Source organism: Antedon bifida, chromosome 1 (assembly GCF_963402885.1).
Source record: "Antedon bifida chromosome 1, ecAntBifi1.1, whole genome shotgun sequence".
NCBI lineage: Eukaryota > Metazoa > Echinodermata > Crinoidea > Comatulida > Antedonidae > Antedon > Antedon bifida.
This window is the reverse complement of record NC_136226.1, coordinates 24076389-24097931: the sequence shown is the minus strand read 5'-3', so window position 1 is coordinate 24097931 and position 21543 is coordinate 24076389. Positions and strand designations below refer to the sequence as shown.

Here is a 21543-nt window from a genome sequence, read left to right as displayed (position 1 = left end):
TTGAAAGTACTGGTAACAATCACACCTTATCTTGTGAGGATTTAGGTTAGGCCTAATCTGAGAAGGCCGCGAATCAATTTGTGCTAACCCTGGTTACGACGAGGCCTACTTACTTCGATTGGGTGCTGGCATGACTATCACGTTTCCTTGATCTTGTTTACAGCCCTTCGAGGTTTAAACAAAATAATAATTGATACAATTTCGGCATAAAAAATAACAGTACAAAGAAAACAAATCCCTTGTCAGACGCGAACAAGACTTTCCTTTAATATAATTACAAATAAATATAAAATATAATTTGAATGATTAAAAGAAAAAAATTATTTAGTTAAAAATAAAAAAGTAATAAAAAATAAATAATATTGTTTTTCTTAATATTTTAAGTAATAGTAACTAATCATAACAATAGGCTAAACAAGTTGTAAAACCTTTTAATACTACATTGTGATTTTAATAATTAAATTGCATACTTTTAATGAACCGTGGTCGAAAGATAAGGTCTACAAACAATTCGTGTAAAAGAAAAAAAACCCGACTTGTGAAAAGTAGGCCTACACCCTATACGCCGACATACATAGGCCATATCACCAGCAGGTAATCATTTGGATACTAACTATACTATTAATACTCTTATTATCAAACCGAAAGATTTTGTTTATATAAACAGAGAGCCCCATAATTGCAAAACGTGTGCAATTTTTAAACCTTTAATAACTGGTCATTCACATTTAATCAGAAATATCATATTTTAATTATATTTACAAAATTACAGGATTTTACAGAAAAAAAAGAATATTTTCTGACCCTTTGACAAAAAAATCACAAAAAAAATCATGAAATAAACTTAAAGCAGAAGGCCATTCGCAATTGCCATCCATTTGCAAACAAATAATTATAATAAGCCATTGTTGTTATGTAAAATATTGCGTATTTGTATTTGTGCGGGGGCGAATCAGAGATCCGGTTTCGTTTTTACCAGGAATAAAGGTGAGATTAATGTACCTCAAGGTAGTTGACCGTTATAAAAATGGAACAGCGACCTCTATACAAACATTAAGTCAAAATTGTTGTGGCTGTTATTAAAAATATAAGTATACTTACAATGTATACAGGGTTATTTTTAATTTGTACAGAAATAGGGTTTTATTACGATGAGATTAGACCTGTATGTACGTAATATTAACTCTAATTTAAAACAAAAGCGATTTAACAAACAGCTATATTTATAATAGACATTCCATTACAATGACTAAAACAGGTACAATACAAACAATACAAAAAGAGACCACTTTACTGCTTTTCGTCATTTTGTAAACATCACTTTTTATTTGTTTAAAATGTATGAATTAAAGAAAATATGCAATTATATACAGATTGTGAAAATACAATATATGCGTAGTATTAACATTAACAGTTATTGAAATAATATATTGAAAAAAATAAATTAACAAAGTGGAACTATTTCTTATCGCGAATCATATTCGCGGTTTTACTTCACCACCGATTGGCGTATGTAGATTAAATTCGCCATCTTGATTATTGTTCAGTTGCGTCGCTCAGTGTGTGGTGGTAGTGATTTTTCTTCATTTTATCAAGAATATTATACAAAATTAACAATTTTAAGCACTTAAACATTTCTCAAAGGACAAGGTCTGTTTAGGCCATTTACTCAAGGTAAGTCTCTCAAATGTAATACCAAATTAATAGTTTTCTTTACCTAGTGTTTGATGTTTAAGTTTGGGTACTCGGATGTAGCCTTAATACCGGAAGAGAGATGATTTTGGTGAATAGATGGGCAACTCACCAGGGTAAATTTGTCTTGGAAATCAACGCCCAGACAGAGAGTAGGTTTAACGTCTAAAAAGACGGTTCATTTTTGTTTTATATTGTACTAATAATTGATTCTTTTTGTTCTGTCTATTTATATAGTAGTATATTTATTATTTGTAAGTGTAAATTAGTTAGGCCTACTGTAAATTTTTTTTTATTTTAGGCCCTGCTGCTGGATCAGAGAGAGTGTGGTCTTGTTTTGACCAGCAGTGGCGGCAGTGCCCAGCCATCAGAGTGCCTAGCTAGGCCTATAGTTTTGGTCAGATACCATAGTACTATAAACAATATTCTTTATACTTCAATTTTGGCTCAGGCTAAATAGAATTATTTTAATAATCACACTGTTTGAATTTTGTTATTTATCACTATTTTATCCACTATTTTTTATGTGCAACAATTCAAATCATTTTTCTAAATCAAAATGTGTGTAATATGTTTATGTTAAGTTATTTTGTCTGTTAAATTAACTACAATAAAACATTAGTTCTATATATTCTGCTTACATTTTTCTTATTCAGTGTACAGAATGTGACATTAATTCCTTTTGCAAGGTTTGTGAGGATCAGCTGAAACATATACAGTAGTACCATTACTCAAAACTTTACACCATGACACCTTTGCGAATCTCTGGTGGTAGTTTGTTAAGATGTTTGTGTTAGCTTTACTAATTGCGAATGACTTGTTCATATGAAGCAATCCCAAATTGAGTAGGAAATGAAGTGGGAGATTTACTTGAGTATTGCTTCCTACAGGGATATCAACTCCCCTGAGGGGTCTTAAGATAAACTAAGTTTGTAGGCTCATCAAAGAGTTCAGTTTCTCAAGCAATGTCTATACTTAATGATTTTCTTTTTTGACCGAAAGTTAAATTTCCGTATAAGATTTTTATTATTACATCATTCTTTTAAAATTTTAATATTTACTGTGGCCATGCATTTTTGGATATGAAATGTTATTCTGAAATATAGTTATCAATCTCCATCATTTAAAATTAATTTTTATTGATGTACAACATTTAGAGTAATTATACTTTTTGGTAGTGGTGGGGGGATATGTAATATACTGTACGTTTAGAGATATTCTTTATTAAATATTTAATTTTTGTTCTTTTTTATACAGTATTTCTTATTAAATACAGTAATGTTTATTTTCCACTACTTTACATATTTTTAAAGATGATTGTATTACTTGCTCAGAAATTAAAATTGACAATTCATAATTGATTAGTTTTTCTGGATAATGCAGCTTGGATGTTTCTAATTATCAATAAATGATTTGATTAAATATCATCAATATTTCACTATTGAGACTTACACAGTATATTGTTGTACAGTTTCTACAGTACAATATTTGAACTCTAAAATCTAAGCATTTGTTTAATTTTTACACACATTACTATCTACAGTAGCATATGGGTTTTTATTGAGGCGTTTATTCTAAGAAGGCGTTTATTTTTTTGTGTAATATAGTAAAATAAATAAATTTTCTCTAAATAAGAAAAAATATAACAATTGATATTAAAAAGTGATAAAATATACTAAAAATTCTTTCAAAATGTGTTTATTTGAGGAGAAAAAAGGGCACTGTGGTGTTTTTATTTGTTTTTCGATGTTATAATGGGAGTTTATTCAATGCAGGGCATTTATTTGAATAAATACGGATATAAAAATGATGTTTTTGTTTTCATTCAACATTCTTTTGAAATGTAGTTGTTTTTCTAGATGTATATCATTTGTGTGATTGTTTTTTAACAATAGTTGTAAAGTCATTGTAATGATTTCTCTTGATTTCAAGCATTCACTTTTTATTAAAAGTGAGAATAAAGTGTTGTCGGCAGTTTCTCTGTTTATAAAAGTGAAGTACGCCAAACAGGAAGGTAGTTTGTTTATTGAGATATTCAAGAGACATTTAGTGAACGTAGCTGACTTGCATTTTTACACTTGGTTTGTGCTTAAAGTATGATCACTGGCATAGTTTGATTCAAAAGACATTCATTTAAACCTACTGTACATGTATCCTATATGCAGGTGTTTACCATTCCAAATATTGTGATTATTATCATCAACTTTAGCTGTAAGTATACTGTATAATTAGTATATTGTTAAGAGTTTAAAAATAACTATTGATTATGTCTTTAGCAGTTATACATGTGTAGCAGTGATTTTGAAGGCAGTTTTTTTATGCAACTATTTTGGTTTTGGTCCCTGCTATTTTATGAGTCTAGGCTTGCCAAAGCTTCCTTAAATCAAGATACAAAAATGTCTCCCTTTTTATTCCAATTTCTATTTATTTCTGTAGTAATTTCAGGTTAATTAAAACGTTTCTTTATGGCATTGATATGTTTTTATAGTGTAGTTTATGAAAAAGTGTAATTTAGTTATTGTTAAGAGCTCAGTCTTGCTTACCTGCCCACTGTCGGTTTCTATATATTCATTATTTTATGTTAATGTCCAGGATTTATTTAGTTTTCATTTATTATTGTGGCATGACAAATCTTACAACATATATTTGAATTATTTCAATGTTCAATTACTTGGAATTATTCAGTTGATAAATGATGGGGAAGCTAGTCAGCAATCATGTGAATCATTGAAAGTTTTGTTAATGTATTAGCATTTTTCATACAGTACAGATTAATGGTTATATTCTATTATTAAAAGCAGTGGGTTTTGTAATCAAATTCAGATTGTAATTTAGACATAAGGTTATACAGTATAATGCTGGTATGCATTCTAGTGGTTTAGTATAGCCTACCTTGCTAATTTAAGTTGTACAAATTTAACAAGTTTACACTTGAAACCATTTGACACAAGTGTGCTTTTTTTTGTTTACTATTTTATTGTTTACTATATAAAACAATTAGTGTATACATACAGTATTGTACCACTCCCATAATAGCTGAGTGATTCACTATGATTATTTTCATTAAGGTGTTAACTAAGTACTTTTCATTGTTATTGTCTTGTTTTATCAACTAAAGTATATAATTAAATTCTCTATTATTTTGAATTAGTGTTTCAGAGTTGTTTGCTTTTTCAAGAAATACTCTACCTACACGAAGTACTGTAAACAGTATTTTAGTCATCTGCTTTTTACTATTAATATTTTTATTTATTTAATTGACAGATATTTGGACAAAAAGTTAAGTTTGACTGGAGATGGAAGCTCAACAGGTAATATAAATCTTCAAATAATACTAATTTACTGACATGGCAAAATAATATAAACAATTACTGTATGAATAATTTCATAACTAATTACAAACTCATTATGGTATTGCTGCTTATGAATTCATTATTATGCATGATGTAACATGTGCATGTAATGTAAACGTTATTAGGAAAGGATTTGTTTCTTTAATTGTTTAAATTATTTATACGAAGACTGAATACTACTGTACTACAATTTTAAGATAACATTTTAGAACTGCTAATTGTTTGATTTAAATTATTAAAAATCAATCATTAGTTAGATTTTAAGAGTTTACATTATTTTAGAAAATAGAAATAAATTTGAATAGCTACTGTGTGACAATGGTCACATGGGAATCATGTTTGTTGTTGTGTCAAAGGTCGTTGGTTTATTTAATAAAAGATGTAATCTAAAAATACAACAAAGTATTTTACTTATGAGGGTCTGCAATTTTAAATAATTGACTACTTTTTTTGAAACTGTATTTTTGTATCCATATATTCACACATGTGAATTAGCCTTTTTAAGAGTAGGTTTTCATAATTTTTTCAAATTCATCAAATATTAATAATAATTACTATTCCTTTTTTGTTACATTGTTGTTGTTATTTGAATACCTACAATTATGCTAAAGATTGTTGTACACAAGTGCATAATGGATATTATTTACACCGAAATAACCTAAATAAAAAAAAAAAATATTAAACTTGTGTGAATGTATGGTATTGTTTTTTCTTAAATTAAATTACAGTAGTACGACATAATGGAAAGAAACATCTTCTGGGGATTCTTTCCTTCAATATGAGCAGTAGATAGATGCTTAAAAAAAAAAAACTAGAATCTTAAACAAACATAAAAAGCTAAACAATTAGTAAAATATGCAAATACTAATTTGAATTTTGTTTATTTATTCGTCTGGCATGTTTTCCTTGATTTCCACAGACTGAAGAAGAACGCCAACCACTGATGATGAATGTGGGCGGGGTTAGTCACGCTTCATTACAAAACAATACCTCCTATGTGTCAATCATTACATACCCACAATTTTGAGTCATTACAGTATCTCTGTCATTATCATAAAACAAAAACAGATTGAGAAATATATTTTTGGCTTGGATACAAATTAAATGAAACTTTTAATGTGGAATTTATTATTTTCTGCACTTTTACTGCATGTCTGTAATTAATTAACATGAATTAACGTTTTCCATGCTTCATATTCATAAATGCACTTATTGTAATAATTGTTGTTAAAATAATTCTGTTATTAATTTACAATCATTCATCATGAAAATATATCAAAATATGAGTTCCATTGCTTATATTTTCATTAAAAATTATACAATATCTGTTTCTCATTCATAAACATTGTTCTAATTACTGTATTAATATAATTAAATCTTGGCACATTTAATACAACAATTTATAGTTTTTCCGGTATAGCAAGTTCATTTAATAACTACATTGCTTTCTGGTGGCTAGTTGAGTGAGGTGAATCTTGTGGCTCCCCGCCCACGTTTAATATCTTGCTATTCATCATAACTCATTTCACTTCTGTTTAATAATTATCTAATGTATTGTAATCATACAGTCATTTATGTCAATAAAATGACTATTAGAAAGAGAACAAAAAACAAATTGCAGTACAAGCTGCAGCATATTGCTCTTTTGTCCTTTACTTTAGCAAGCTCTGGTCGTCCTCCTCAATGAATGCTAGGGTTTCTTAATGTTCTAATATCAATATTATATTCTTAATTTTCATTCATATAATCCATTATTAATGTGAACATCCTGATACATTACCAATCATATTGATATTGAATGCTTTTCTGTAGAATACTAGAATTTAGTTCTTAAATTTGCTGATTAAAATATTAAAAAAAATATTAAAATGTTCTCTTGCATTAACAGTATGGCTTTATTTGCATAATTTTATAATTATTTTTAAAAATTATATTAACACGTTTTATTTCAAACGTACAGTACTAACCAATAAATTTATTTGGAGATTGTTGTTAAATATAAAAATGTAAAAAATGAGGGATGAGGTTATTGGCTAGGAATGTAACATGGATATACATTTGCGATAACAAATTAATGATTTATAACATTTAATTATGTTTTGTAAAATACTTTGCCAAAGTTTAATTCTAGATGAACAAATTAAAACCATATCTATGTTGTGTAACTAACTGTTCTATTCCTCATTTACTTTAGTGCTATATCCCTGTAAACATCAGCCACTACCCGTTCTTTACTTTTTACTTTACGAGTTGTTTGTAATTGTACAAATATCCAGAAAGGTTGTCAGTTAACAAATGTTGATTGTATTCCCAGTATCATGCCGGTCCAGGACAAAAGCAGCGAGGGGGCTACATGAGCCCCGGCCTCCAAGACCTGCCAAAGGCTGACCCAATGCAGCAAACGATGGAATGGAGTCATGGCTATGGAATGGATTCAGGAATCCAGAGTGGCGCTACTACACAAGCACCGTCTGTCAGTAGCAAGAGTCTTCACGATGAAGATGACCAAAACATGTACCAAGACTGGGACCAGAATTACGGGCCGACTTACACACAAGAACAAGTTGATGGTGGGTAATATTTATGTGCTAAGATACTATATTGAGGCATTTTCTCAAATTATTGATCTTTGTGAAAAATATGCCAGTTCACAAACTAATTAATCAAGTAATCATTGAAAGGGATTATGTTCAACGTTTCCATGAATAAAAAAATAAAATTTTTGAAACATCAATAACATTTTTATTTAAACATATGATTTATTTACAGAAATGAACCAACAGTTAAACCAAACACGTTCACAGAGAGTTCGTGCTGCAATGTACCCGGAGACATTGGAAGAGGGAACACAGATCCCTTCAACACAGTTTGATCCCCAACATCCAACTGCTGTACAGAGATTGGCAGAGCCATCTCAGATGCTGAAGCATGCAGTTGTCAACCTGATCAACTACCAGGATGATGCAGACCTGGCCACTAGAGCAATTCCAGAGTTGACCAAGCTTCTCAATGACGAAGATCAGGTTTGTAGAAATATTTATCTTTTTATTCCTATGTTCCAATAAGGTTCGATATCAATTTCAGTCTTTACAGCATCCAGGCTTTTTTTTTTATTGTGTTTTTAAAACATACAGAAAAATAATATTTGTTCTTCTTATGTTGTACAATGTTTTGTTAGCACTGTATAGGAATTACTTTCAGTGCATAATGAAAAATATCTTGTGTTTATATACATGAAATGATTATTTAAAAAAATATAGGTTGTTGTTGGGCAAGCAGCTCTAATGGTCCACCAGCTGTCAAAGAAGGAGGCCAGTCGACATGCCATCATGAACTCTCCACAAATTGTTGCAGCATTAGTTCGAGCCATGGCTAACAGTAATGATGCAGAGGTCACTAAGTGTGTAGCAGGTACTCTACACAATTTGTCACATCACAGAGCTGGACTCCTGACCATCTGGAAAAGCGGTGGTATTCCATTGCTGATAAAACTGTTAAGGTAATCTTTGATACTATGTTAGCTGTGCGGCACAGAAAATGAACCATATTCTGTTTCATGTGTGCACAATTTTTGAGCCATTTTCTTGTAATGTTATAATGAACAACTACTTATGGTGCTGAACACAATGCTTAGTTAAATTTTGCATTTTTTTTAGAATTCCACCTGAGAAGGCATGTTTCATTGAGAAAGTTTACTGCTGAATTTTAACTCTGTGAACCAGTATTATTGTTTAATTTCGAGAATATTCTATCTATTTTGAATACTGAATAAAGACCCACCTTCTTGGCTCCAGATCATAAATGGAATAATTAAATAACTTGCGCATAACAATATCTACTTCAACTTAACCATGCCTAGGGCGTAGTTGTTATAGTTAATCATTCAAATAAACTGTATACTGAACTGGAGAAAGGCAAAGTTGAATTGTATTGATTTTTCAACCTAGATTTTTAGTATTTGATATTGTGTTCCATCCAATAATTTCGATAATGAATATTTTTTGGGATTCGAAAGATAATTCTTTTCTATTTAAACCATAATATAGCAATTGGTTCCCAGACATTATTTTTATTATTTTATTTGACTTATACAATATGATAGATTTCTAGTCAGATCACAATTTTTTTTTATTATTATTCGACTTTGTTTTACAATACAAGGGTAGCTCTAAAGCTCTGACTACACTGTCCAACTTTATGTGACAAAAACAAATGTGATAGCATATCACTACCATATTTAGTCACATCACACTTTTGTCGAACTAGTTTGACAGTGTAAACAAAGCTCTACAACTGTACTACAGCAGTACAGCTGACTTGAATAGGCCGTCTTTTAACATACTATAACCCATAAAATAATTTTATTAATATCTTACAGCTCACCAATCGAATCTGTTCTCTTTTACGCCATCACCACTCTACACAATCTGCTTCTTCATCAAGAAGGAGCCAAGATGGCTGTCCGCATTAATGGCGGCATACAGAAGATGGTGGCACTTCTTAGTAAAGAGAATGTCAAGTTCCTTGCCATCACCACCGACTGTCTGCAGATCCTGGCATACGGAAACCAAGAAAGCAAGGTAAGTTGTGCAAGATAGTAGATGTACGTGGTTGTACGATTATTAAGCAGGCATTGCTAAACCTCCAACAAACATAGCAAACTCCTTAAACATACATAAATGTAATTGAATCATGTAGTCACTCATTTGGTGTATGTCAAACAAAAAAAAATTATTTTTTGTCAACTACTTATTTGTGGAGTAAAACATTATTTTTTGGTTTTACCACAAAAACAATAGTTAACAATTTGTTTTTAATTGAATACCAAGTGAGTTGACACTACATGATTCAATCACTTTTATTTGATTTTCATTGGTTTTTTTTAGCTTTGCAGGGTTTATCAAATGATGTTTAACCCCAAAAATAGTTAACAAAAGTTGACATTTTTGTTTACATACCAAGTGAGTCATACACTACATGGTTTAGCAATACCTCTATTAAGCAATTAGTGTTCTATAATTTGTTAATTAAACAAGAACAGTTACTTTTAAAGACATAACATGGCGCTAGTATTGATGTAAGTTTAATTTGCTGTCTACAGTACAGGATATATACAAAATTAGTTGCTTTAAACAACTGATTAAATTTGCTATACATTAAACCATTCCTTAAACTTCATTATAAGTGCATTGTTTCATAAAAGTACAATTTCTTAAACGGTTTTATTTGATTGGTGGTACTGTTTCTTGTCAAATGAAGTTCCTGAACTCTTTTAGTCTGATGTATTTAATTTAAAACATTTCCTCCGTTAAAGTATACACCATAGAATGATCTTTTTAAATGGTTACAAAAGCAATAATTTCTACGAAATGCATCAATCACTTAAGATATACCATTTTAAAGTTTTTTTAGTACTTGTACTGTACCATTTTATAACCAAAGTCTGTCGAAATCATTCTTTGATATACCGCAGGTCAAAGGATTGCCGCCAACCGCCAAATATGTGAGTCAGAAAGCACTGTTGGCTTTGTCTTGAACAATATAATTCCTCAAATTTATTTTCTTGATTGATGTTTGAATAAAACACCCTTCCATTTTATGAATTGGAGAAGGGAAGGGTGTTAGCCTTTCAAATTAGTCCAACCATACATCATGTATTATTTTACTTATTTATTTATTTCAACTTTATTTAGAGCATAACCATTCCAGCTGAACTGCAGTCAGCTGCTATCCAGGGGCCCTCTTTAAAATGACAAAATATAAAGAAACTATACTTAATTAAATTAAACTCTATACCAATATAAATTACATTTAACAAATTACTATAAATCAGGACATTTAACAAAGTACTATAAATAAACTGTCTAAAACATAAATAAGCTGAAAGACTGAGGTTCTACAGAAAATAATGGTTGATTATTGTAATACTAATTTAATAATTAAAATAAGAATATTAATAAAGAAAATATGGTTTCCAAGCTGTACAATTAAATTTATTCTTTTTTAAGCATTAAAAGCTATAAATATTTTAAAAATTTATTCATTTTGTATATCAGGCAATTTAAAATGTGTTGTAAATTTACCTTAAGGCAAAGGGTATAGCCTTTATCATTGAACTGTATGCATACATAATGAAATTGTATAATACTGAACAACTATAGAATCTGACAATTGGCTTCATGTAATAAACTACAATATTGCTACATGTAATAATCTCGATTTTTATTCTACGTACAGTATTTTAAAACAGAAAAATTTTAATGAAAAGCATATTTACTGTCATTATACAAGCACACATTTACGAAAATCGGCAATGGTTTTGTAGAATTATTTGATCTTTGTTTAACCGATGCGGTAAGATGGTCACATGATACTTGTTGTAACTTGAAATCTCCAGAGACGTGTATGATTGACATGATACTTTAATATGTGCACTTAGAAAAGCATTTGCGTCTCTAAGCTTAGTATTTTAAAGAGATTCAATGAAATTTATTCTGCTATTTATCAGATGTGGAAAAAACTTTTGATTTATTTTAAAGAAAAATTTGATAAATATTCTGATCATGTAAAATAATTACCCTGTTAGAGTTGAGTCATCTACAAATAAAATACTCTGTTCTATTTATTTATTTCAACTATCTCAAGGCAGGGGTGTGAGATAGTTAGTTTCCACACCCTTGTCTTTATATCATAAAATAATGTTGATAAATGGGTACAGTATAATGTGTCTTTCTTACCATTTCCCCCTTTTTTTAAAAACCATATTGTGAAGGTGATATGGTAAATAATTGTTTGTTTAGCTGATATAGCATGAAATCCTGTAACCTTTAAATAATGTGTTAATTGAGCAGCTCAAAAACATCTTGTAAGAATAACAATTTCATTTATTTTTTATCATTAGTTGATTATTTTGGCCAGCAACGGACCAGCTATGCTCGTTCATATTATGCGAACATACACCTATGAAAAACTGTTGTGGACAACAAGCCGAGTGTTGAAAGTGCTTTCAGTCTGTCCCAACAACAAGCCAGCAATATGTGAAGCAGGTAAATCTATTTATAACATACACTCATACAAGCTCCAAAATGTTGTTCATTGATGACATTTAACACACACAGAAGACATTTAACACATATTAAAGTATACTGTACAATATACCAATCATTGACTGCTGGTGTCTAGGTTGTATCCAAACCATAACATATACAATTTTCTTTTTATCATCATTATGTTATTTCAGTGTGAATATTTTTATGTAACATTTGTAGAAAATAATATGGCATTCAGTGGACTTACATTATCTTAGCCTGGCCCAACAGGCTCGGCCTTGTTTGCACTCGTAATCTTATTACAAGTTTCATTTGCAAACTCTGTACTAGAACCATCAGGCTGTATTTACTTCCATTTTCAAATATGTATTACTGTATACTGTTTTCTTCTCGTTCTCTTCCTTAACTTTCAATGGTGGACAAACTATTGTCGCATTCGCGTGTGGGATCTCATATTAATTTGAACGATCATTATTCAACAAAATATGATGCAAAATAAATTGATTTGATTTATTAACATCTTAACATACGGTGAACGAATAAATTATAATTAGTTATTCTAATTCTAAAAATATATAATTAATATTTAATGGTGCAGTTATAATCTAAAATGTGTTTATTTTTATCCTTTGTATTCCTATATAGAATATTTAATTGTATACAACAGTTGTGACTTTATTCAATGCATACTTTATCATGAAGAGAACATATACAGCTGAACATAAATTTGTCTGCATGATACATATTATAAATTTAAATTACATGTAATGCGTAGTTGCTTCACATGTATTAAATCTACTCTGATGGCTTTCACTGCAAATTAATGTGTGAGCAATCATACCTGCTCTCCACAGAGATGTTGATTTCAATTACTTTAGAATATATGCATTCACTCTCTGTTAATATACATTATGAGTTTCTATTTCAAGATATTTTTTCTGTTTCTTTTGTTGCATTTTAAAAATTAATCTATAGTGATGGTTTTCTAAAAAAAAAAAAGAAATGATAGTAGTACATTATTGATAATAATATCCTGGATTGATAAAGTGCCTAATCTTGTGAAAGCGATGTACATACATTTATTATCTCGGTCTTTTTTTTTTATCAAACACGTATGGAAACATTCCCATAATGGTGCAACTATTATTTCTTGGGGAAATGTTTCTGGGCTGAAGGAGGGGTTCCGGCAGGTTGGGGACCATTCCTGAGATGTGTCTCCAACCCAACCCTGTAATAATAGTTTGATTGCTATGCATGAATTTTCTTTGTGGGTTCTATGGATGAGTTAACTGTATATTGTAAATAAAGATTTACTTAATTTTATTAGATACAAGTGCATTATTAAGTTATTAAATAATGATGCTTGTCAGGAGGAGGAAATATGAGCTTTCAAAAGAACAAATGAATGCATTTGTGAATAATTGCTACTTTTATAAGTGTTGATACTAACACTAATGAATACAAATTAAGTGAAGTTCACACTGATTATTAATGTTTTGATATGTATGATTAACTTAATTGACATTAACATGGAATAAATTCATTCAATCATATATGACTCAACAATTACTTTAACATTCAATCCATTATACTATAATGTAAGCAAAAATACAATGTAGCCTACATTATGCATTTAGTAAAGTATTTATTAATACTATGCACACATGCTTTCTCATACTATAGTATTTAAGAGTTCTAACACACGATTAATTTAATCCAGATTTAGTTGTATTGTCATGGGTTTTCATGTTATGTTTTCATTTTAGTTCTAATATAGGTTTGTTGGCCCATAATTATTTTTATATATTTAACTACTGTACTTATAAATAAATACAAGTAACACAGGCATTTTTCTTAATGGGATAGCGCTCGCATATAATATTACTTATAAAAATATAGATCTACAAAATTTTGTTCATTATACTGAAGCGGGAGAGGGAAATTCTAGGGATACGCTCTTGATATTAGTTGGGTGATATGTAATAGATAGACTAATATAAATTGAGAATATATAATGTTGTAACTATGTGTGAAATTATTATTTTTTCAGGTGGAATTCAAGCCCTTGGAATGCACCTGGCACACCAGAGCAACAGGCTTGTTCAGAACTGTCTGTGGACACTTAGAAATCTGTCTGATGCTAATGTCAAAGTTGTAAGTCTTCTTCTTTTACTACCAAAAGAAGTTTATTAAAACAAATGTGTGATCTTAATTCATTGCCTTGTAATACAGTATTGTCTAAATGTTATTTTTGTATATTTAATTTAGGATGACATTGAGGGAGTAATGCAGATGCTTGTACAATTGTTGTCATCCAATGACATCAACGTTGTCACATGCGCCGCTGGTATTCTTTCCAACTTGACGTGTAACAGCCCTCGTGCCAAGATGATTGTCTGTCAAATCGGTGGTATTGAAGCCCTGGTTGGCACCATTCTACAAGCTCGAGATAGAGAAGATATCACAGAACCAGCCGTATGTATTCATTTACCAATTTAATTATCAGCTTAGTGTTAAAAGTATATTTTAAAAAATAGTAATGTTGTGAAGACCTAAAGCTTGGTTTTGTATTAGTAAGGCTAATGAGACTTATGATGATTATATAACCCAATCTAATCATGCCTTTTTGAAAAATTTGAAAACTAAAAATCCTATTAATTTTAAAATGATGTATGGATTTTGAAATCTTGCATGTATTTAAATAACTGCAAAATACCAGCTGTAAGATGTGAACTTGTTAAATGCTATTCATTCACTGTGGATTATATTGATCTTCCATGTAAACTAGGCATTCAAGGTATGATCCTGTGCCGTATTAAATTCTTATTACCGTTAATAAGAGATTAAGATGTCATTACAATAATGTTGAATTTTTCAACTATAGCTATGCAATTCCTTTTCTAACTAAATCCATTCATTTCCAAGTTTTATATACATTTGAGTTATTTATTCAATGTTCTTTTCACTACTCTAGATCTGTGCTTTACGGCATTTAACAAGCCGACACCCAGAGTCTGAAATGGCACAGAATGCTGTACGTCTTCATTATGGCCTGCCAGCTGTTGTTAAGTTGCTACACCCACCATCTCGCTGGCCTCTAATTAAGGTAGTAAGCCCTTTCTTCTTCATGACCTTATCCTCTTTTTTCCGCTTTTCTAATTGATTTGACAGATTTTTAACAATATATATAAGCGATGTAAAACTAAGGTATTATAGTTTTCAAGCTTAACTGCAAACTGATGGCAGCAAGAAATACATTCATTCAATCCTTTTTTTTTCTGAATCTCTGCTCCATAGAAAGTAAAATTACATATATAAATGAATTAAAAACAAGACTACTAATTACTACTACTATTGATAATAATGGTTATGGGTAAATATGTATGAAATATTTATTTATATATTATTATTTATATTTAATTTATCCCGTTTTAACCTTCCTTTTAAATCAATTCTCCAGCTTAACACAAGATTTGTCAACTTTACATGGGAAGCTTTATCTTAAACTTTTTATCAAATTTTTACATATTTTTTCATATTAAAATAAAACTAAACAGATCATAAATTGAATTGCATGAATTCTGAATCTAACAACAAATATCTTAATACAGATTAATGATGGAAAAAATGATTTACCTAATGCATCATTTCCAGTTGGCCTTGACTTGGATTAAATGTTAAAAGATTTTTTTATAATTAAAAAGTTTCACAATTTGTTTTTTATTTCAAGTTGAGAAACTTCTTGAAATTAAATACATTTCATCATTTAGATCTGTATCATATATTCTTATAGTTAATTATCGCTTAAAGGGTGTATATCTGAAAATAGATAGTAAGGGGTGATTAAATTTATTCTATGCTTTGGGGCTATGAGCCAATTAAATTTATGAATCTGCTGCAGTAATTGAAATAAATGTATTCAGTTTTATATTTCACTCATTATTCATAAAACTACATTCACTAGAAGCTTTTCAATTATGTAAAGTTGAGTTTTAGTAATAAATAATGATAAATTTAATGTATGAATTGAGACAGAATAACATATTCACAATTTCATTATTACTCTCGCGAGTGTTCTTGTATTTGGTAATAATATTTTAGTAATGGATATGATGAGTTCTGACACGAAATCCTGGTTTTTATGATCACATAAAATATTATTTAATCATATATTATAATGCAAGCTGTATTGCACCAACATTTCATACAAAAATATGTATGTACGGTAGACTGTAGATTTTGAATAACTTTTCTACAGATTGAACATCATGTACTGTATGTGATGTAAAGTAAAATAACCAAAATCGCAAATTGTGAAATAATAAAAGTAAATGTTTTTATCAAATCAAACTATATCAATTTAAACAAAATTTAAATCATATGCATTATTTCTTATTGAAATCATTTAAAATGATTAATATTTTTATTTATAGGCAACTGTTGGACTTATTCGAAATCTAGCACTTTGCCCAGCAAACCATGCTCCACTTAGAGAACACGGAGCACTCCCACGTCTTGTCCAGTTGTTGATGCGAGCTCACCAAGACACGCAGCGAGTAAGTGCTTTAATTATTGGTCATTTTGTGAAGTGCATTTAATTACTATATTTTATATTATTTGTATTAATGATACGGTCATTGAAGCAAATGACCAGATCCTACGATTAATAATTGTTATTCTACTTTGTCCTCAGTGCACATACAATTAATGGTAATATCCATTTCAGTCGGGGAAAAATGGCAGGAGTTTTATGTGGTTAAGTTATCAGATAGTTTTGACCACAGTGCTGATTTTGCCATTTTTCCTCTAACTGAGAGTAATTTGTCCCAACTGTATTAAAAAATATATAGTACGTACTCAAGAATAAAGCGTCTAACCACTTTCAACTTTACCTTCTCAGCGAACATCAATGGGAAGTAATGGCAGCACACAAAGCAGAGTTGACGGAGTACGTATGGAAGAAATCGTTGAAGGTTCTGTTGGCGCTCTTCATATCTTGGCTCGTGAGACACACAACCGTGCCATTATCCGTGGTCTTAACAGCATTCCCCTATTCGTTCAGGTAATTATATGAGTGGCATTGTTCTTTTTATTTGATTAAAAATCAAGACAAAAATTGTTTGCAGTAGGGCTAGACAGAATGGTCAGATTAAAAAAAAATCTTAGTGCAGCACCACCATTAAAACCACATTGACAAGCTATTTGTTTAGTAGACATGGCTACATTACTAGAATTGATTGAGCAAACATATCTTATCTTGTGAATATTGTCAAGGTTGCGGAGACTTAAGTAGATTTAAAGTTTAATTGAATAATCTTACATGAAACGTTTTTACACTTTTTTCGTACATCAAAGAGTATTTCTTGTTATCGTCTATTTGTTTAAAAAATACCTAATTAAGTTATAGCAAGGAAATTCAAATAACATTTGATTTTAGATAGAGGAAGTGATCTTGACAGAATAACTAATAGGTTACTGACCTCGAAACGACCTACCTTCCATCATTTACATGATTTTTCTTATTTTAAAACTAAATTTGTTTTGGACCATCTTTTTTTAGACATTTTGGTATTGTAAATTAATAGTATCGGGTTCAGTAAAATAGCTTCTTTTAATCTTCAACAGCTGATCAGCTATCATACCACAATGTTCAGACTAATAAATAAGCAAAAACACATGTGAATCATAATACACTCGCTGTTAATAAATTATTTTACAAACATGGGACAATTTTTTAAACAAATTCATAAACATTAAGAATGATTATACTGTACAGTGCATAGGTCTGACAGTTACTGCTATGGTTTTATTTTAACTCACTGTTTGTTAAAGCTATGAGCCACTTTCATAACAAAGAACAAACACAAATTCTCTTGTCTGGGTGAAGTTAAGCATGCTAAATTATAACTAGCAAATTGGTGAAATGGAAATTCTGCTTCAATGGTTCTCTACTAGTAAACAAGTTGGCTTGATAAATAGAACCTTTAGGCATTATTAATATTTTAATTGTATTGTCCTTTATTAATATAATTATATTCATTAGGTAGTTTAAAGGTTATTAGAAATGAGAATGGTTTATTTTATAGGAACTGAGCAATGTTTAAAAAAAAATTAAAATAGTTTGCAATAATGTATTGAATTTATTGCAAGGTTTTTCAGAGAAGCTAGGAAAATACCAGTGATTACATTGCCACGTCCAAGACGTAAAAATGTATTCGTTACCTTTTCAGTATAACATATAAATGTATCCCATGGGAGGAAGACTGAATTATAATATGGCCTGAGAGCAAAATCAAATTGATCCATAATATTACTATATATGGAATGATTTGGCCTAAAAGGCTGCAAGGCATATGCAAAACAGTTACTATAGTTGGATATTAATCTACTTATCAATATTTTAAAAGATGAGAAAATTATGTGGTATTTATATTGCTATTAATATAGGTTGCGGTATGCATTTATGATATAAGTAGGGATTGATCTGACAGGAAATACAATTCTGATTGTTTTTCAATATTTTGTTTCTTTCAGCTGCTCTACTCCAACGTGGAAAATATCCAACGTGTCGCTGCTGGGGTCCTTTGTGAGCTGGCACAAGACAAAGAAGGCGCTGAGATTATTGAGCAGGAGGGTGCCACTGCACCACTTACAGAATTGTTACACTCTAGCAATGAGGGAGTCAGTAAGTTAAAAGCATAATGATGTATTTTATAGTGTAACACACAATATATGTAATGTGTACTTGTGCATAGAAAATGTAATATAAATATTGTAATAATATATCAAGTATTGAAAACGGATATCCATTAGATATTGTTCATCATTCATTATATATGTTTGAATAATGTATAAAGTTCTGTGTATGTGCAGTAGAACTCTAATTAGAGGGACACTGTGGCTGTAGTGTTAAAACATATATTTTGCCTCATTCATGTCATGGGAAAGTGTCGCCTTAATAGGGGTATCCCAAAGAAGGTACTGTATATGTACACAGAATCATCTCACCTGAAATGTGATGCAGCCATCTCTACTCTAAATAGATAGAAAGAAAAGAGAAACAAATATCTGTTCTGATGAAAACAATTGAATGTTATTGAATGCTTATTTTCATTGTAGCTACGTATGCCGCTGCTGTGTTATTCAGGATGTCTGAAGACAAGCCAGCAGACTACAAGAGCAGGATCTCTATTGAGTTGTCATCTTCCTTCTTCAATCGTCCACAATGGCAAGATGTAAGTTATTAAAAGTAAAAGAAACTAAAGCTCTGTCTACACTATCAGTGATATGACATCATCATGTCCATATCTTTTTTTGTCACATAAACTTTGATAGTGTAGACTGAACTTAATGTGTATAATCAAACAATGAAGAAGGCGTTCTGGAAACAAATGTACTGTTGAATGTGGAAAAATAGGTCACGATATCAAAATATAGAATTTACTAGTAAATAAGTAATACACTTTACACAACTAAATGAATTTGTTTTCTATTCACAGAATGATTTTGACCCACAAATGCTTGGTCAAGACCATCCTACCATGTACTCCCACCACAGCAGTCGCAGCAGTCTTCCACAGCAAGACTTCAGACAACACCAAGGTAAATTTCATTTTAGCATTATTATTATTAGGATTATCTTATGTTTAAGAGAATGCTAGAATTGGTGTAGCTTATTCCTTCTCATTGACTGAACTGCAAATGACTTTATGTGTAACTTTTCTAGGCCATGAGAAAAGGGGTTTGTAAGAATTCTGGCTCCTTGCCTATGATAATCATCAACATTTACATTTTGTTTTGGTGTTTTTTTTAGATCCTTCATTTGGAAACAACCCCATGACACCTGGCTCGATAGAACCAATGATGCAAGACCTCGATCTTGGACCTGGACTTGACTATGATGGCAACTCTGAACTAGGAGCCTCATCAGCTCTAGAAGATGTTAACCCATCAGATCGATCTGGATTAGTGTTCTACGACACTGATTTGTAAGAGTGTCCGCCATGATTTTTATGAAAAGTTAAATACAGAAGCTAATAAGAGTAAGAGTAAATGGTTTAATACCAACTTCTTTCTGTGTGTAGAAAGGTAAAACCCAAATTTTATTCTATGTATAGAATTTAAAAAAACCAACCTATCCAGACATTTGTTAAATAGGAGTGCAGATACTGTATGTAATCTACCGTATTAGCCATAGTTTGAATTATTTCAGTAATAAGTATATATTAGCAAGATTGGCATACAAGCCAACATCAAAAGCATATCGTTAAAAAATGTTCATATCAGTGCTTTTTTATTGTCAAAATGTGGATGTTACGCAGGGGCAATGCATATATTTTAAAATGTTCTATATCATTTTAAAACGGGACAAACGTATCATATCTTGTTTCATTTTGTACATTTTTAACGATTTTATTTGAAAGCATGTTACAAATTGCTTTGAGTTTCCTTACTGAAAATCATCAAATTTGTTGATAGTCGTGGTGGGAAGAAAAAGCAATAGTTACCTAAGCAGCAAATAATCTCGCTTCTCATTTTAGTTTAATTTGTCATGTTTGTTTAATTTTCCTTTAAATAATTAATTGTCTTTGTCTTCTTTTTTTTCGTGAAAATGTTTACCAATGTAATTTATTTATTTTTTACTAACTATTAAACTTTAATTATTTGTAGTTATTAGTTGATATTTTGCTTAGTCTACCTTGATTTTGAATAATAATAATCAATTCTGTTACAGAGGACAATGCACATCTTTGATGTATGTGCAGGAATTATCGCTTCTGTAATTTGTACAGTTTTTTTTAAATAAAAAAATTTGTTATTAGATGTTGCATAGTTGTACAGTAAGTGTTAGCTATCATATAATATAATACATGTAAAATCTGATAATGTAGGTAGTAAGCGTCAATTTTAACTTATTTATAATTTCTCAATAATGTAAATCCGTATTCTCGTTGCTGTTCTTGTATACAGTGTGCAACCATTGATCTTATCGTGAATCAGTCATCTCTTTCTGTCATTTGAGAATATAGCCTGTATGGGATCAATATCTCTCTACAATTTTTTCTTTATGCCTCTATTTTTTTTTTAAACTATGTAAGAAATTTGAGTGCTTTATGTAATGTTATGCTATAATTGAATAAATTGCCTTTTGCTTTGTAGGAAAACCCAATCTGTTTGATTTTTTATTTATTTCAGTTTTATTTTTATTGTTTATAATGACCAGTGTTGATGAGAATCACCATGACTATGTGAATAATAATAATATCAAGTTTTATTTTAACCGTTGTTTAAAAACAATCATGGAAATATTTACAGATGACGAAACATTATAATAAGGAGCAATAATTCTCAAAACAAATTTGCCAAAACAAGCAGCTATTATAAAAATTATCCAGCAGCCAACATTGATGTCGCCCTCTGTCGCCGTCAAAGTTTTCCCCATCATCAAA

At 30.2% G+C, this 21543-nt stretch overlaps 2 protein-coding genes across 3 annotated transcripts in view; one reads left to right on the top strand and one right to left on the bottom strand.

Annotated features, from left to right (window-relative positions):
• LOC144846199 (T-complex protein 11-like protein 1) overlaps nt 1-21543 on the bottom strand; it is a 207238-nt gene that overhangs the window by 134905 nt on the left and 50790 nt on the right. The window lies entirely within an intron of this gene.
• Nucleotides 1523-21263, top strand: LOC144846126 (catenin beta-like). Of its 2 annotated transcripts, XM_078703523.1 has the most exons (17): nt 1523-1674; nt 4957-5003; nt 5965-6006; nt 7360-7615; nt 7815-8068; nt 8306-8544; nt 9424-9625; nt 11947-12091; nt 14145-14248; nt 14363-14569; nt 15069-15200; nt 16528-16650; nt 16995-17156; nt 18629-18779; nt 19214-19329; nt 19594-19696; nt 19908-21263. In XM_078703523.1, the coding sequence occupies exons 2-17, from the start codon at nt 4989-4991 to the stop codon at nt 20084-20086; spliced, it is 2430 nt and encodes an 809-aa protein (XP_078559649.1). In that variant the 5' UTR covers nt 1523-1674; nt 4957-4988; the 3' UTR covers nt 20087-21263. The 2 variants fall into 2 exon arrangements, with proteins under 2 accessions (XP_078559649.1, XP_078559650.1); XM_078703524.1 differs by lacking the exon at nt 5965-6006 and having other exon boundaries at nt 1524-1674.

Bases quoted from the DNA above. Each gene is read 5' to 3' on its own strand.
- LOC144846126 (XM_078703523.1), top strand. The intron at 17,157-18,628 runs GTAATTATATGA...TGTTTCTTTCAG, and splicing joins GCATTCCCCTATTCGTTCAG to CTGCTCTACTCCAACGTGGA. The intron at 18,780-19,213 runs GTAAGTTAAAAG...TTTTCATTGTAG, and splicing joins CTCTAGCAATGAGGGAGTCA to CTACGTATGCCGCTGCTGTG.